This window comes from Mirounga angustirostris, unplaced genomic scaffold (genome assembly GCF_029215605.1).
Source record: "Mirounga angustirostris isolate CCGP_5_RB_7025 unplaced genomic scaffold, mMirAng1.0.hap1 SCAF_6, whole genome shotgun sequence".
Taxonomy (NCBI): domain Eukaryota; kingdom Metazoa; phylum Chordata; class Mammalia; order Carnivora; family Phocidae; genus Mirounga; species Mirounga angustirostris.
In genome coordinates, this window is record NW_026991714.1 from 16023865 (window position 1) to 16043428 (window position 19564).

Here is a 19564-nt window from a genome sequence, read left to right on the forward strand (position 1 = left end):
AAATACATTAATATTTCAAGTTATATTTTATGCACTAAGGCCATTAAAGCTGACGGCATTAATTTGCATAAGACTATACATTAAATAAGAGTACTAGAATGAGACCTGTTAAAATATAGGCTCTACATCGTTTATCTTTGAGAATGTGCTCAGTTTGTTATAACTTCAGAAAAAGGATATATAAGTAAAATTATGTATTAGAGATTTTTCTTTTTGTAAGGCCACATATTTATTTATATATATTATATATTTATTTATATATATTTATTTCTCTTAAAGAAATAAAGTACAACTTCATTAATTTTAATCAAAAGCCTGTTGCATCCTGCAAGGTTTTCAATTTAAAAAAAAAAGATTCAATTATTTTTACTTGATTGTACTTGGCAAGGCAGGTAAATAGCTCATGTATTTTAGAAAGATTCTGAGCAATATAAAAAAAAGTGTTTCAGGGAAAACTTAAACATAAAATTCTAGTAATTCTCATTATCATACTCATTAGCTAAAATAATACCAACTCATTATTCACAAAAAGTATGTGATGTGTGACATAATTTTACCTTACATGAATCATACCTAATTAATAAATGGAACATCTTTATTAGCTAGCAAATACCTACACTATGCTTACTATGTGCCACAGTAAATGCTTTGCAAGTAACTCATTTTAATCATCATGACAACCACATAAGGGATACACTATTATTATCTTCATTTTATAGATGAGAAAAGTAAGGCATCAAGAGATTAGTGAACCGAAGATCTCACAGGTCCTGCCTAATGGAACTGGAGTTCACACCCAAGATGTGGGAAAATGATCTGTCTCTGTGAAGACCGTGCATGTGTGTGTGTGAGAGAGAGAGAATCCATATGCACATGTGTCATACAGTGTCACGAGGGACAAATCACACCAACTTCATATACTTTTTGCTGAAATCATAGCCTTGTGATATATCATTTCCTGAAAGCCATTATGATGTCGTCAAGACAAGTGCCGGCCCTTTTCTAGCTTCAAATTTTATTTTCAGATTATCAGCAATAAGAGGAAAAAAAATTTCAAGTGTCAAATGTGCACAGCTATCACAGCTTTTAATTATCAACTAAAGTGGTTATTAGCATCTGGAGACATCATTTAAATAAGGAAATGATAAATAGATGAAAACTTTGCTCTCAACTTTTTAAACAAAAAATGCTGTAATCTGAATTTATAGAACTAAGTAAGAAACACATTGAATTTGTTTTAAATGAGTTTCAAAATTAAAGTGAAAAATTTTATATTTGAGAGTCAGTTTTAGGTTTCTACTACAGTTAACATACTACTTCTGGGTTGCCCATAAAGTATTTGAAAATGCCCCCAAATTATCTCACCCACCTATGTCGTTTCCAGAGGAATAGCTTCCATGACTTTCTGTCTCCTCCAGAGACAGTATCTTGAACGACGCTAAAGGAGTAGAACCTGGCTGAGTGGAGATCATTCCTCTGAATCGTGTTACCGTCCATGTCCGGACATGATTATTATCTGCACACACTAGGAAAGAAAACAAAAAAAGTTGTTAAATATAGATTATAAAAGCACCAACAAAATCACTTTTATAAACACATTTTAACTTTTTAACTATGATCTATCTTAAATAGATCACAGCATATTTTGAGTGGCAAATGACATACTTATCCTATCATTATGCTTAATCTGTACCTGGCCAACAAAACTGAAAGAGCTGATTACAGTTTACCTTGCTACAAATATAAGACATGTAAGTAAATCCATGGGTCCTTATAAAAGTAGCCTGTAGAATATAAATGTAAAAAAGGTAAAAAAAAAAAAAAAAAGTGTATGCAAGAGAAAAGATGCTGAATATTATTCTGTTCTGTGGCTAAACTACATAGTAAATGAGTTGCCTAGTTTATTTTTTTCAATCACTGAAACTGCTTATGTTAAATATTAAACAACCTAGATCAGGAGTTATTGAAAATTTACTGGTACAAATTACACTTGGCAAAAAGCTTGTATCACCCATTCCTAGTTATATTAGGGAAAATTAAAATAAAGTTAAGAACTATTTTTATGTAAACTAAAAGAGTCTGCATTTAAGAAACATACTCCAACTAGCTTCTGTTTTAACGTAAATAATTTTAAGTGGATATATATTGAGATATCTAACAAGTACCCCACCTCTGTTGTTTTTTGATCTGAGTAACTACTCCTTTAGAAAATATAAACTGGGCGCCTGGGTGGCTCAGTAGTTAAGCGTCTGCCTTCGGCTCAGGTCATGATCCCACCAGGGTCCTGGGATCGAGCCCCGCATCAGGCTCCCTGCTCAGCGGGAAGCCTGCTTCTCCCTCTCCCACTCCCCCTGCTTGTGTTCCCTCTCTCGCTGTGTCTCTGTCACTGTCAAATAAATAAATAAAAATCTTTAAAAAAAAAAAAAAGGAAAAAAAATATAAACCAACTGGTATTATTAATGTAAAACAATGTACTTTTGTGGCATGCCTTATTTAAAAAATGTACTTTTGTGGCATTCCTTTTTAATGGAAAAGTGCAACTTATTTGGATTCCAGAGAATGTGCTATTATTAGCAATGAGCTATGAACTCACCAGTAAATACTAAGAAAGTATCCAAACTTTCTTAAACACACACCTTTCCTACTGGGTAAATTGCCATAGTTGCAAATTTTAAACAAAACTTTAGAAATTTAATTTTAACAAATAGCAATAAAAATTCAAAGTATACAGGTGTTTACTTATGTAACAAAATTCTCATGTCTCAGGATGCCGGTTTCTGGTGAAAAAGGAGACATTTAGTTCTTCGCTGTTTAATCAGCTTCATGGAAAATAATTTCCTGATTTCACTATTAAGCTTACTAGGATTCAGAAAAATACCTTAAAGAGAAAAGAAAATACCTCAAACACTTTAAGTGATTCAGTAGGCAATTATTGCTATATTGTTAAAATTAATCACTTAAGTTTTTAAGACATGAAAACTAACACTATCAGAAAAAGAATGTTGTTACATACCTGTTGATATCCACCAGGTGGCAGAATAATGTAACTCAGTAAACATAAAAATACTCTAGATTTTTAGCTCAACTGGACATTTTTCTTGACAAATTTATTTAAATTTCAATCCTGCATGAAGTATTTGATGTTAAAATGCACATTTCACTATGCAGTTCTCTGGCACCTCATCCTGAAATAACATCATCACCACCAAAATAATAGCAATTACTACTGAGTCTAAATATGGTCATTTAAACATCACAATAACCTTGCAAAACAGTCTTATTTTCTCACAGGATCCAATTACCTAATTTTACAAAATATTTATTCAGCATCTTTTATGTGTCAAGAAGTACGGTAAGTGTTGAGAACAGAGTAAGAACTTCTGTTACTGTAAAATTTACATTCCAGAAGAGAGAGACAGATGACAAAAAAGCAAACAAAACAACATGATCCAGTGATAAGTCTATGAAGAAAACAAATCGAGATGGTGACAGAGAAAGTGACCTGGACAGAGGTTTGGCTAATTGAGACAGGGTGGCCTCACTGAGGAGGTACTAGAAATGGACCTGAATGACAAAAAGGCAGCCAAACAAATATCTAGGGGTGAAACATTTCAAATAAAAAGAAGTGCAAAAGTTCTGAGGCATTTTTAAGAAATCAAAAAGCCAAAGGGCTAGGGTGTTGTGAGCAATACGAAAAGTGACGTGAAGGGTAGAGAGGAAAAGAGGCTTGAAAAGACAGGACCCATAATTGGAAAAACCCTATTAGTTTATTTATCCTGCATTTAATCAGAAGCCATCGGGAATCAGATACAGTTTACATTTTTAAAAGATATTTCTGGCTCTATGTACCATAAGGAACATGTACCATAGAGAGGCAAGAGAGAAACAGGCAAAAAACTTGAGCTCAGTGATGTAGGGGAGAAATGATAAAACTACCGGGTTGGGCAGCAATGGACACCGAGTGATCAGATTTGTGACATACATTGAAGCAAAGCTAAAAGGACTTACTGACAGATTACATGTTTGTGGGGATGAGAGAAAGGGAGGAACCAAGAGTGGTTCCTAGGTCCTCAGCTTGAGGAAATGAGCACATGGTGATATTGTATACTAAGAGGGCTTCTGAGAGAAATATCAAAAGTACTATTTATCCAGGTTAATTTTGACGTGTCTATACAACCAGAGACAGACACTAGACACACAAGTTTGGAACTCTGCGAATGGTCACAGGTGGAGAAAAAGTCTGGGGGTCACTGGCATATAGACGGTAACACTCAAGTCACCAGGAAAACTACAGACAAAGAAGAATGGAGAATCGAGGAAAGAGCGCTGAGGAAAGAGCGCTGAGGCAATCCAACACTTGGTAACTGTGCAAAAGAGGAGGAACCAGCAAGAGCGTGACAAAGACTCTTCAGTGAGGCTGGTGAGTTGCTGTATGAAAACCTAAAGAGGAGACGGATTGTTTCAGGGGGGCATAATTATACTCAAAACCATTTGACTTTATACTCAATTAGGTATCAATAAAAGCACATCCATCCACCCACCCACCTACCCATCCATCCATGGACAAGGTACTTCAGCTCCATTCAGTGTTTACTCAGACTAGAGATTAGTGAAAGATGCATCACCTTTTAATATTATGTCGTCTTCATATAAACAAACTTGATAGATGAAAATGATACTTATAAAAAGTTTAAGTTAGGCAGGAACTAATCTACAAAAGATCTAATGTAAAAGCAGGCTCTACCAATACACCGGACTCAAAATAAAATTAAAGCCTTTTAGAAATCTTCACATACAATGAACCTCATCAATGGAATTTTATTGTGTGATCATCATACTTTGTGTGTCACACTCATTAAGCTTAAAAATCTGTATCATTTAAGTATCTAATTAGTATCTACACTTTCTGGTCTTATCAGTACCTACATTTTAAAAAAATTTAATGATTGGGTGCCTGGGTGGCTCAGTTGGTTAAGCAACTGCCTTCGGCTCAGGTCATGATCCTCGAGTCCTGAGATCGAGTCCCGCATCCGGCTCCCTGCTCGGCAGGGAGTCTGCTTCTCCCTCTGACCTTCCCCCCTCTCATGCTCTCTCTCTATCTCACTGTCTCTCAAATGAATAAATAAAATCTTTAAAAAAAAATAAAAAAATAAAAAAATTTAATGATTAAGGAACAAACACACAAAAATGTAATTTTCTTCAAATAATCTCTTTATATATTTCTTAGTTTTTAATATTTTTAGAAAATGATCAAACAACAAATACACCCATAAACCTACAACTTTAGTTTTATTTAAACCTTAAGACAATACAACCAAATTTATATTAAATTCATACTTCGTAAACTTCTCTAAATATGCCATGAGAACAAAATACTAGAATAGAGAGTAAATAAAAGCTCTGGTCAACTCTTTCCTAAATTTATGTATACTACAACCAGGCAAAATAAAAAAAAAAAAATTTTTAGAAGACAACCATAAAATTTCTTCAGTTATTAAACTTTTCTACCATTTCTTCTAATATGTTTTTCTAAAACAAAGCAGTGCTTTTCTATTCTTTCCATTTGTAGGAGTCTAGAAAATGACCCACAAGGCAACAAGGTTTTATGGGGGGCTGCCCTCCTCACTAGGACTTTACCTGACACCAGATGCTTCTCGGACAGCATGATTTTTGTAACAGGACTTCGGTGAACTGTGAAAGTCTGAAAGAGCTGCGGGCCCGAGCCCACTGTCTCCGGGTGCTGCACGATCACCCGCACTGCGCCAGAACTCGTACCATAGGCGATCTCAATCCAGTTACCAGAGATACCTACACGAGGTCAGAAGTTGAAAGGGGGCACATCAGAGGACGACAGAAAGCTGCCCTGGGAGAAACGCTTTCCTGAGCCCCAAATCCAGCCCGGCACAGACACCGTATTAAAATCATGATTTCCTTTACGAGTCCTTTCCCAGCCCGCCCTCCCAGATAGACTTGTGCAGCCCTCCCCTGGGCTGTCTGTTAGGGTCTATCACAGCAACTGCAACACCCACTCCTCTATTTCCAAGTCTCTCTCCACTTGTTACTGACAGAGACTGAATCACAACCACCTCATGGAGTGCAGGAGACATGGCAGGTCCTCAATAAATGTTTAAAGAATTAGTAAATCTGACATGCTAAGAATGCCACCGACGTAACACAGTATTTCTAAAGCAATATTCCATTATCACTTCTGGCCTAGAAAACCCGTGTGTTCTACTTTTACTTGTACTATATTACTGATTCTTTCTTGAATGCTCATGTATATACTATTTAATAGATTCAAAATACTTAGCTCTGAAACAAATACACCCATGACGTTGCTTACATCATCATACTTACCTATGGTGTTTCTTCTAATTATGCACAGCTCACTGGGTCAAGTTCACCTGTGGCTTTTTTTTTTAAGACCAGTGTCCAGACTCCATTACATATTTAAAGGTAGACTGGAGTTCAGTGACCATTATACTTGAAAAGGTTCACAGAGAACCATTTAGCTTTAATAGTTATTTTTCCTGATTCACCCGAAAATACTTGAATCAAAAGAGAAAGAGCAACCCACAGGAAACACTTCTAACCTAAAAAGTGACCCCATTCTCCCCCTGCCACTGCAAGTTTTTTTCCTCCATTTTTAATTAGATTGAAAAGAAATGCACATCTCATTCTGGAACAGAGGGCAGCAAACTTTCTGTAAAAGGCTAGATGGCAAATATTTCAAACTTTCCATGCCATACTGTCTGTCGTAACCACTCAACTCTTGTCAACTGATTCACAAAAGCAGCCAATATGTTAAGACCATCAATAAAAAGAGCAGTTTGTGGACCCACTTTAGCACAAGATAGCTGAAATCCTACTATAATATTACTCAAAATCATCTGCATACATTAGAATATTTCACACTGAAGATGATTTCCTTCAATGAATTCAATAAAGTGATGATTTTATAGAAGGACCACATTCAAATATATTAATATTGCTGGACCCATGTTACTATTTCCTATAATTCCTTTCATTATAGATAAACTTTAAATTTCCCATTTATGTTTTATCTTTCAATCTAGAATGTAAAAATATAAAAAATACAAAAATTCTTAATGAAAATTTCATTGCAATGGCCTTGGAAAGACCATGAAAGCTACAGATACTACACTTTCAAAAAAAAATGTCTTTTCCCATAACAAATTAAAAGTTTCCCAAGGAAGTAAGGCCATTTCCAAAAGAGACTAACAATCTGAAAGCTTTCTCACTTTTGGTTAAAAAAGTAAAAAGCTCCTAATTTCAAAACAAAACCAGCTACGGTAAATAGGAAGGTAAATGTACAGATTTTTTTTTTTTAATAATTTTAGTTAATACTGTCATGTTTTACTTAAATATAACTCAGAAGAGGAAAAGTTCTGATTTCCCACCTCAACTTATCCTTGTTTATTGGTCATGTTTGGCTTCAATACATAACCAAATATAAACTTCAGACTGAGAGATGATATCTTTCGAACTACAGTTCTCAAAAAGAAAAGGACTGGATTAGTTTTACCACAACAGACCAATAAACAAACATATATTCTCAAAAAAAGGTAAAGAATTTATAAGAATTTTGCCAGGTACTAACTTGTTTTGGGTGTGAGGTAAACACTCAGCGCAGTAATGGCATCATTTGAAGGATCGTGATAAAGCTCAGTTACAAGAAGATCATTATCCTTCATTCGCAAAGGAAACTTCTGCATATCTAAAAAATAAAAATTTTAAATAATATATATACTTTTAAAGATTTTATTTATTCATTCGAGACAAAGAGATAGAGAGAGAGAGAGAGCATGAGCAGGTGGAGAGGCAGAGGGAGAGGGAGAAGCAGGCTCCTTGCTGAGCCAGGAGCCTGACGTGGGGCTCGAGGCCAGGACCCCAGGATCATGACCTGAGCCGAAGGCAGACGTTTAACCATCTGAGCTACCCAGGCGCCCCCAAAATTTTAAATAATATTACAATAGTATATCTATCTAAAATTTAAAAAGGTGGTACTTTATTTTTAAAAAAATCGTATTAAGTAGGATCAGGCTAAATGTCCACAGCCTTACCTATGTAATATATCGATCCATTGTTACATCCCAGCAGAAGGAATGAGCCAGCAGTGTCATAACTCGTTATGGGAACAACATCTTGAACCTGATGTAGGAAGATTATTAGATGTTAGATATTAATTATTTATATTTCCTGATCAACTTCCTCAAAATTTTGACTCTTCTAACTAAAACAAAACAAAACAAAAAACTCACTAGGGGTGCCTGGCTAAGTCAGTAAAGCATGGAACTCAATCTTGGTAGCATGAGTTCAAGCCCCACACTGGGTGTAGAGATTACCTAAGGAAATAAAAAAAAAAAAACCTAACTAATATCTAAATAGGACTTAGAAAATTACTTTCTTTACACACAAACACACTCCACAGGGAACTCTGAAGAACTACCAATATAGTGTCTTTTCTTTTAAAAATTTTATTTATTTATTTATTAAAGAGGGAGCAAGCTCGCACAGCAGAGGGAGAGGGAGAAGCAAGCTCTCCACTGAGCAGAGAGGGAGCCTGAAGGGGAAGGCGGGGGGTGGGGGGACTCAATCCCAGGACCCCGGGATCATGACCTGAGCCGAAGGCAGACGCTTAATGGTCTGATCCGCCCAGGTGCCCCCAATATAGTTCCTTTTAAAGCTTTCTTAAAAAAAAAAATGCTATTTCCGGGGCGCCTGGGTGCTCCGTCGTTAAGCGTCTGCCTTGGGCTCAGGTCATGATCCCAGGGTCCTGGGATCGAGTCCCGCATCGGGCTCCCTGCTCCACGGGAAGCCTGCTTCTCTTCTCCCTCTCCCGCTCCCCCTGCTTGTGTTCCCTCTCTCGCTGTGTCTCTCTCTGTCAAATAAATAAAATCTTTAAAATAAACAAACAAACAAATAAATAAATAAAATGTTATTCCCACAGCAGCACTTTCCTTTCAGAATTCCGATGGATTATGTCTTTTCTCTGCACATGACTGTGAGCTCACAGCATACATTAAAACTGAAGGCCTAATCTGACTAGGTTCCTTTCCCCTTCTCTCTCCTCGGAGAGATTAAATGGCCTCTGCCCAAACCCACACAGTAGGGACGGCGTTACAGCTAGAAAACTGATGACCGCCAAACAGCACCTGCTCCCCGGATAATTCACCACCGTGTCTTTGACAAAGGGTATTATTCTCTATCTCCATTCCTTCCGCTGAAGACCTTACCTCCGTTTCCTAGGAAATGGCAAGACAAAAAAGTCCCTTTGAACTTTTGTTTTTTCCAAGTACTAGAATAAAAACATCAGCTTTCCAAGCAAATCTGTCTCGTTAACAATCAATAACTGCCTGTATTTGTGCTACAGGAAAAGCAAAGGGCACAGTTCTACTACAAAACAGAGTAACAAACAAACAAACAATGTTTTGTAGAGCAGCGGCCATTACGTAAGATCAAACTGCATCTTCCCTATGCAGAGCCGGGCCAGAGATGCCTGTGAAACTTCAGGGGCGACGTTTAAGTGAACTGTTTCCTGCGTATCAGGTACTGGCCCAGAGAACGAGTAACTGGACGCATGAGGGATGTGAGATATCACACTTGGCTCCGTAAGAGCTCGGAAACTTGAGGGCGAGAAAGAAACCTGAGAGCAAGAGAGGGGGAAAAAAGACAATCACAGTGTGATGGGCACTAAAATAGAGTGTGCAGTACCATCAGAGAGGAGGGAGGATTCCCCGCTCAGTCCCATGTGGGGAGAAGGGCAAAGATCAAGGAAAATTCAGAAAGGAGGTAAAGCTTGAAAATCGAACAAGTCAAGCATGAGTTAGGTAGGGGAAGGGCATGTCTGACAGAACACCGGGCGTATCAGCGCCCCCATCTGGGTCCCCTCTAAATAAAAGGAACACATTTAACCAAAAGCTGAAACTTGGAAGTAATGATTCCTATAAAGCTGCCGACACATGACCCTCGCTTCCACGTGAACCTTTTGGTGTCAGACATAGAAATAGTGCAAAGATTCAGTTACCAGCCCCCTGCGCTGACCCCAGGTCCGGCTTCTGTTTCATCAGAACCAGCAAGTTTTGTAGCAGGGCGACACTGAGAGATTCTCAGTCATATGAGTGAAGACGTCTGAAGAACGGAGGGAAGGCGACTTTAGCACCAAGGACCAGTTTTCTCATGCCAAGTTCATTTTTGTAGTTCTAGCACTCCAGAAGGAGCTTCAACTGCTAGCCCAGAATCTTCAGAATAGGAGGATGGGGACAGATAAGGGCATGAGATTCCTCTCCCTTTAGATCCCCTTTTCAATGAAAGAGGCAGTAGCCTGCGGCATCCCACCGCACATCTAAGACAAACATCTCCACCGTTTGTTCTCTGGGAAGATGGGCTCTACATTAGAGCCTTCCTACTTCTCTTTCTGCCACCCTTGACCCAAATCCCGCTCTTCCTTCACGCCTACCCCTCAGTACAAGAAGAAAAGAGAAAGCAGAGGATGAGTAAGGTTACAGAGGAGCCAGGACTGAGTTCTCTCCTAGCAGAGGCGAGAGCCGGTCATTCTGTGGCCTCCTCTTCTTTACCCTAACAACTTCACATGGAGACCCTGAGAAACTGTACTGATTCGGGTATTTGGCTGAGTCGTGATGGTCACAAATCTATAATGAAAGTGGATTTTCTCTCTTAAGGTGGCACACAGTGATTATCATTATGTCTTATGTGCAAAATTAAATGATCTACGATTTGAAAGTAATCACTCTAAAAAAAAAAAAAAATCAATCTATGTTCCCAAGCAATACAAGGCCCCTGGTCTTTCAACCAGTCTCTACCTACATAATCACCATTTTTAACAGCATGTTTTAAACCTCATCCATTACTTATTAAATAATCACTTATTTAGATTTACCAGCCTATCAATTTCTTTGCTGATGTTTATTTCATTCCAGTCCTTCCCCTTCGAAGTATAAATAAATATCCTTCTTATCAAAGGGCATTTCTTTTATTTTAAGATTATTTATTTATTTAAAGGGAGAACAGGAGCAGGGGGAGGGACAGAGGGGAAAAGACAGAGGGGGGGCGAGGCATACTCCCCACTGAGCAGGGGAGCCCGATGGGGGTGGCGGGCTAGATATCAGATCCTGAGATTATGACCTGAGCCAAAATTAAGACATGGACGTATAACCAAATGAGCCACCTATGCATCCCAAGAGTATTTCTTTAGTGGCCTTTTCATTGAAGATTGTTTAAGTTTAAACAAAAAAAAGAACAAAAAACTGAAACATCTCTTTAAAAAAATCATTTTTCTTTTCTCTTACCCAAATCAAATACAGTGATTTTATAAAATTTTCATTAAAATCTTAATGAGGGGCTCCTGGATGACTCAGTCGGTTAAGCGTCTGCCTTCGGCTCAGGTCATGGTTTCCCCTCTCCCTCCGTCCCTCTCCCCCCTCCTGCTCTCTCATTCACTCTCTCTCTCTCTCAAATAAATAAATAAAATCTTAAAAAAAATTTTTTTTTAAAAAGTAAAGTAAAATAAAATCCTACTGAAGCTGTCCTAGGGAGCCTGGGTGGCTCGGTCAGTTAAGCGTCTGACTCTTGATTCTGGCTGAGGTCCTGATCTCAGGGTTCTATGATGGAGCCCTGCATGGGGCTCCACACTGGGTGTGGAGCCTGTTTAAGATCCTCTTCCTCTCCCTCTGCCCCCCCCCAACAATTTCACAGCAGCTTGTAGAACTTACACACACACACACACTCTCTCTCTCTCTTATTCATCTGATTGACATATTTCAAATCCATCTTGATCATACAACAGTTGTCCTGTGGACTTTGTGCATTACTCGTGGGCAGAACCTTTGCTGAAGGCCAGCTCAGCACCTACTCAACCAGTGCCAGATGTCACAGGGGTCAGCCGCGGGTCCAAAGTGTCCGGTGAGATCTGCATGTCAGATGCTGAGCTTTCATTACATACCATCTCTGCTCTGCACTACAAAGGCATTCATCTAGCTGCTCTGTAAGGCCTGTTTGCTGCATGAATGCTCAACTTTCCCAAGGTCTTCCTGAAATGTAGTAACAAACCTACTTTGTCAGATACGGTTTTCAACTCATGCGTATAACCAAACAAGCAGTGGGTTATACAGGGAACTAAAACCTTAAGGATAAAGGACACTCTGAGGATGCTGGTACAGTTTTTAGGATCCCAAAGATACGAAACCTTTTATACGTAGTTTTGAGAACACTGGTAAAAAAACCAAAAAGGTAATAGAGAAGCATGTTCCTTCAGGAACCCAAATTTACCCGAGTGGTTTTACACATAGCATAGCTTCCCCCACCCACGGAAAGCTCAGACTTGACATAATTAGTCAAATAACATATCTGAAAGCAGATCTTCCATTAATCATTAAGATTCACATTCCTCTTTACAGAAATATCACCAGCTGAAGAATCCCTCTGATCAACTTTCTTCTACCCACGCTTCAGATCCACAGATCTGCACTCCTTTTCCTACACTCCTCGGCCCATCACTTTGTGGTGACAACCAACGTACCTTTCCCCGTGCCCGTATGAAAGGCCCACTCTAGCTAACTTTTTTTTTTCTACAAACAGGACTTCGATCCCTCATCTAACACAAAAGCTCATTTTCTCGGATTCTAACCCCTTTCACTGAAGCCTTTCATTCTCTCACCATCAGCCCCGAATTCTCACGGGTCGTAAGACCGAAAGAATGCTGCTGCACAAGCTCAACTGTCACCGTGACATTGAACCATTTATTTCTACCCAGGCTGAAACTTGCAGATCAAACCTATCACCTCTGAGGATCTGGGCATCTGGATCGCAATTTACTTTTATCTTACTCTCTACTACTCTCCTGGCACCTTAATGCGCATACCGATCATCCTTACAGTCTGCCGAGTCCTATATCCAATACTTTCAATTACAAGTCAGTTCGACATTACGATCACTGAAAACTGTCCCAACTCCAAAATCTTAAATTAAGACTCTGACTACAACTTCCTAGCTTCCCAACAATTCTCATTCCTTTCAAGTCATCAATCTGCTTTAACATCCCTCCAGTCCCGACGTCCCTGCATCCTGCTCTGTCTACCCGGCACCTCCTCGCTTCTTGATCTCACAATTTCAACTCCTTTGCATTTTTATGTTTTCTCATCCCGTGGTGTGTCATATCTACCTTACTACATCTCCAATCCTGGATCAGGCCGTAATCCTGTTCCTCCCTTGCTCCTGTTCTCGGCACTGAGCGCTAATGGAGAAACTCACTTAGTTCTATCACCCAAGTCCACTACAAATGTACGATTTCTCATCTCTGCAATCCCTGATATACAGTGCCACTGTCTTTCTCTTCCTCTGAATTTATGTTTATTAATTTATTGATTAATAAATTCCTCTGAATTTATTCCTTTCTCACTCTTCTGTCAGAGGAAGAAGTGTCTCTGGTCTCTGTTAGGCAAACCCCTCTAAACTGTTTAGATCTCACATACTCCTAACTTTCATGGGACTAGAAATCATGTCCATTCTTTCACTCTTCATGTGCTTTCTCTGACAACTCCCCTCTCTGCCTATAAGCATGCTTAAGCTTCTCCCAACCTAGAGAAAAACATAAAATAAAGCACTGAACATCTTTATCACAATCTAGCCTCAATCCTTAAGCTATCACTTTGTTTCCCTGCTTTCCTTCCCCAAACTTCTTGAAAGGTAACTGTGATTTTGCTGTCTCTAATCTCTGATCTTTTAATTCCTCAGTTCCCACAATCTGGCTTTCTCCAACCAAAACCTAATTATTTGCGAATCAAATCCTAGACTAATGTCATTTCTCAATCCTATCACATATGTCCCTCTGTGGTTTCCTATCTTGTTCCCATAACTGCTAATGTCTCCCCAGAGTTCTTTTTCTTCCTACGTACATCCACTTAACAGAAAACCTCATCAATTCTTATTTTTCAGGTACCACAGAAGTGTTGTGGTTTCCAAACACTTCTTCCTAGCCCTTTCTTCACTCCTAAATTCCAAAGGGGTACTCCCAAATGTGTACTAACACCCTTGCTCAGACACCTACAGGAATATCAAACATATGTAATCAATCTAATTATTCCTCATACTGTCCCCCACTGTATCTGCTTCTCTTCCTACGTTCCCTGTCAATTTATTACTATCCACCTGACTGTCAAAACTAGGAATCCAAAACTAGAAATACATCTCATCTCTCTCTCCTTCTTTAATTTTCCATACCCAAACCAGGTATCAATCCTGTAATTTGAGGAAGGTTTATGAAATGTTTTTCAAATAGTCTCATCTTTGCCATCTCTACCACCACTGTCTTTAGTCAAATCTCTCCGCTTCATTGCTGCATTACTCCCCTCATTCTCCAGTCCAGCTTTCATATTGGTTACCCCTGTAGCTTCCTAAAAAACATGGCTCTCATCACATTACTCTCTGCTTAAAGTCCTTTAACTTTTCCTCTCTCCTTCAGAATTAGGTACTAACCCTTTTATATTCTTCTTCTTGTTCCTCTCAAGTACTTGAGTTCATTTAGCTTGCTATCTTCTCTGAACAGGCTCTGTATTTTCATACAGATCTGCACTTCACTCAGGAAATGAAGTCTGCCTGGACTACTATTCCCGAAACATGGAACTTAAGACATTAGAAATGTCAAACCATAGTTAAATACTCACTCATTTTCCAAAGTAACTTAAAACTCTTGAAAACATAATCAAATCTGTATCTAGAAGTAAATTACTACTACAAATAAATACAATATTCTGTGTAATCAAAAACAGAAACAAAACAATGGGCAGAGGATCTGAGTAGACATTTCTCCAAAGAAGACGTACGGACGGCCAACAGGTATGCTCAACATCACTCATCATCAGGGAAATGCAAATCAAAACCACAATGAGTTATCACCTCACATCTATTAGAATTAGCTGTTATCAAAAAGACAAGAAATAACAAGTGTTGGCAAGGATGTGGAGAAAGGGGCCCCTCGTGCATTGTTGGAGAAGGTAAATTGGTACAGCCACTATGGAAAATAGTAAGGAGGTTTCTCAAAAGATTAAAAATAGAATTACTGTATGATCCAGCAATTCCACTTCTGGGTATGTACCTGAAGTAAATGAAAACAGTAACTCAAAAAGATATCTGCACCCTCTGTTCACTGCAGCATTATTTAAAATAGCCAAGATAAGGGAACAGCCTAAGTGTCCATCAATGGATGAAAAGATAAAGAACATGCACTGTGTATATACATATACACATACACACACACACACAATGGAATATTACTCAACCACCAAAAAAAGAAATCATGTCATTTACAATAATATGAATGGAACTTGAGGGCATTATGCCTAATGAAATAAGTCAGACAGAGAAAGACAAATTCCTATGATCTCACTTATGTGGAACCTAAAGACAAATAAGCAAACAAAACAAAACAAAATAAAAACCAACCAATAGATAAAACAGACTGGTAGTTGCCAGAGGCAGGGGGTGGAGGGTGGGCCAAATGGGTGAAGGGAGTCAAAAGATACAAATTGCCCAAAAAAAAAAAAAAAAAAAAAGTCAGTGCCTGGCTGGCTCAGTCCATAGAGCATGGGACTCTTGAGCTCAAGCCCCACATTGGGCATGGAGCCTACTTAAAAAAAAAAGACACAAACTTCCAGTTATAAAATAAGTCATGGGGATGTAATGTACAGTATGACAAGTATAGTTAATATTGTATTGTATATGTGAAAGTTGCTAAGAGAATAAATCTTAAAAATTCTCATTGCAAGAAAGAAAAAACCATCTAACTGAATATGGTGAAAGATGTTAACTAGACTTATAGTGATCATTTTGCAATATACACAAATTACCAAATCATTATGCTGTACATCTGAAACTAATATAATGTATGTCAATTATACCTCAATAAAAAATAAGTAAAACAGACACTATGAATTCCACAAAAATAAAGCAAATATATAACGAGCATGAGTTTCTGAAACACTTTCAGTTCTGTAATACGCTTTAGTTAAAACTAACCTGCCAGTGCTGAGTGACAGCATTCCACACTCCCACTTTCCCTGTATGACTCGTAGCCACCAACTGGTTCCCAATAAAGAAGAGAGCATCTACGGGAACGCCAAGGCTGAACACTCCTTAAATGATAATAAAAAATAAAGAGGTTAAACAGTCACTATCTTTAGAGTTAATCAAAACCCAGATTAGAAACATTGTGAAGGTGACTAATTTAAACTTGTTTTCGTTTCCATAAGTTACATGCTAGACACTTTGGGGACCAAAAATAAGAAACCCAGTAAGCTCTTAAGCAGCTTGCACCACTCCTAACACAGATAAAATCTGCCCTAAGGAATCTCACACTGATAAAACACTGTATTATCTGAAGCTGTGGTTCCCACGCTTGGGTGACCAACAAAATAACCAGGTAGATTTACAGTGAGCAAAATAAAAAGAACCCTAAGATTCATCCCAGGCCTGCTAAATCAAAAATACCCACTACATTTTTATAAAATCTATAGGAGATTTAGCTACAGCTTGCTAATGAACTGGGTATCTGGGAACCACTGATCTGAAGACACAGACTCGGCAGCCTCAACTATCTATAGAATGTTTCTAGAAATCTGGACACACATACACACACAAACAGAAAGAAAAAAAAGCAGCAAGAAATCCTACTAAAAAAAACAAACATTTCAGGCCTTTACTCAGAAATTATTTTAAACTCCTTGTTTCCCAGCACTGCAGATCTCAATTTAATTCATTCAAAAGGCATTATATTAGGCCATTGGATTAAACAACATGAGAAGACAGGATATTACTAGGTACTTATGGTTTAAAAGAGAAAAAATGCAAACAACCAATTATAACATAATCCAACAACAGCTGAAGGATGCACAAGGTCAAGCAACATCCAGAGGAGTAAAGGGAGTTAAGAAAAAGGGGGTTGAGGATATTTCTTAGAAAAGAAGCCATCTGAGTTGAGTTTTTTTTAAAGGCAAACAGTTCATCAAATGAGGGTCAGGAATGGGCAAGCCCAGGGAACCGAAGAAAGGGGAAGACGGGATGTAGGTGAAGGAGGTTGTAAGGAGCAAATATCCCACATTAATAGCAAAAGACCCAAGAATATTTAAAGGAGAGAATTCTAGGGTCACCTTGGTATGGCATTATGGCCCTTCGTAGTTGTTTCTGGACAATATATAATAGTAAAACATTATGCATAAGGCTTTGAAGACTCATGGGAAGAAACAAACCAATTAATTCCAACTGCAGCATGTACTAAAAGCATAAGCCAGAAAAGATAACCGATTTCTTTTGACTCTTACACCAGTGTAGGGTATTTCTTTCTGTTCAGAACTTTACTACACACAAGACAAAACTAGCAGCAATAAAAAACACCTTGAAAATTCTTAACCAGGAGCACCTGGCTGGCTCAGTCAGAGGAGTGTGACTCTTGGTATCAGGCTTCTGAGTTTGAGCCCTGTGTTGGGTGCAGAGATTACTTAAAAATAAAATCTTAAAAAAAAAAAAAATTCTTAATCTTGAAAAAGCCAGGACCCTAGCAGGAGGAAAAATGATATATACTGGGAAAAAGGGGGGGGGGAGGGGGGAGTACTGCTAAGAATGTTTTCTCTATATATTTTTTATGCATTTATACACATGAATATACCATCTCAGTCCAACCGGTCAACCAAAAAAAAAAAAAAAAAACACAACCCTGCCGAAGAAAAAAATAAAACACAACACACTCACAAGAAGCTAATAAACTCTTTGACCAGATTGGCTGAGAAATAAACCTGCCACTTCAGAGCAGAAAAGCATCATTTCACACACAATTTTAGGAAGCCTTTTAATTTTGATACCAAACAATGGTTCAGAACACGTGAAACCAACTGTATTCAGGACTGGCCCACGTGAAAGGTAGAAATAAAAACAAGAAAACCAACTAACATCTAACATTACTCTAGAGAAGGATGAGGTTCTGGGAAATCAAGGAAGACATTCTGAATGATCTCAAGAAATGTAAAGTGTCACTCCTACTTAGGCTCAACCATCTTGGCCACTATCCACAGGGAAGACACGGTATAAGTAATGACAAGTTCCTGTCTTCGGGGACCCTGTCAGCGGAATATTGCTGATGGCAGCAATCCCGCAGCACTCCCTTATACAAGTGATAATGAAAGGAGCTCAACCCCTGGAAGAGCTCTATCACGGACATACCAGCCCTAGCAATTTTCTTTGGATGGTGTTGTCAAGTCCTGAAGAACATTTGTAATAATAAATGGTTTCTTTTACTGGACGTGAACAAATTACTATGTACCATCTCCTAACATAGCTGCCTACCACACTGGCCTCTGAAAACAAAGCAAGGCACAAAATCTCCTTCACTTACGGGTATGTTACAAGCGGCTACTTGAAAAAAGGGGGAAAAAAAAATCACCACTTATTTTCTCTCTGTACAATTACTAGTGTATCATAATTTGAAAATTTTAACGTTAAAAGTTTTTTTCTAAAGTTGTTAGGGAGGACTTCCACGGCCAGTCACGATGGAATAAAAACAGCATCAGATTATTCCTTATGGGGCAACAACAAACTGGCCCAAGTACATTAGCAGCTGTTTTAGACACTGGACAACAGGCAGCAGAAGACTGCAAGACGGGAAATGGCCAACAGAAGCCCTGCATTCACCCACAGGGAGGTGAAACTCAAGTGCAGACCGACGATCTCCCTTAATGGAAGAGACGGAGGCCAGAGAGGTCAGAGTGCGCCGCTGCTGAGGTGATGAGAACGTGTGAGCAAGTTCGAAGGAAGGGGGCAACTGCACCAGGATGGGGGGGGGATGGCACAGAAGTTGCACAGGGGACACCAAAAATGTCTCCAGACATTTCCACATGCCCCCCTGGGGGTTTCCTATGCCTTGGCAGAAGCCGGACTGCCCCTGGGCAGGGGAAGCATCCCCGCAAAACAGAAGAGATAGGCTGTCACAAGACAGAGTGTTGAGTGGAGATAAGAGAGATTACAGGGGTAGACGCCAGCAGTTCCAGCTCAGGAGGAGTGGAGAACCCTGCTGGACCCCTCAGCTGTTCCTCAGTAAAGACTCCAAAAACGTAACACTTTAGGAATAAGAACCACACCCTTGAAAAGGATGCCAAGCCCTAAAATAAAAAATAAAGCAGAGGGAGGCTACCTCCCCTTCACAAAGCATAACACCATGCCTAGCAGGATCAAGAAGATCCTCCCGTAATTTAACTGCCTGCAGGACAAAATTCACATATTTTTTTTTTTAAGATTTTATTTATTTGAGAGAGAGAGAATGAGAGAGAGAGAGCACGAGAGGGAAGAGGGTCAGAGGGAGAAGCAGACTCCCTGCCGAGCAGGGAGCCCGATGCGGGACTCGATCCCAGGACTCCAGGATCATGACCTGAACCGAAGGCAGTCGCTTAACCAATTGAGCCACCCAGGCGCCCAAAATTCACATATTTTAAAGGAAGACAACATCTCATGTCCCCTACATAATGTATTATGCATATGTCCA

At 39.0% G+C, this 19564-nt stretch overlaps 1 protein-coding gene across 3 annotated transcripts in view; it reads right to left on the reverse strand.

Moving 5' to 3' along the window:
* The window catches only part of KCTD3 (potassium channel tetramerization domain containing 3), a 49815-nt gene that overhangs the window by 6272 nt on the left and 23979 nt on the right, over nt 1-19564 (reverse strand). For all 3 annotated transcript variants that reach the window (XM_045876894.3, XM_045876893.3, XM_064593872.1), the window contains exons 10-14: nt 16054-16169; nt 8085-8172; nt 7622-7738; nt 5638-5808; nt 1370-1525 (exon numbers count right to left, since the gene is read on the reverse strand). In XM_045876894.3, coding sequence (XP_045732850.1) covers nt 1370-1525; nt 5638-5808; nt 7622-7738; nt 8085-8172; nt 16054-16169 — 648 coding nt within the window. The remainder of the gene's footprint in view (nt 1-1369; nt 1526-5637; nt 5809-7621; nt 7739-8084; nt 8173-16053; nt 16170-19564) is intronic.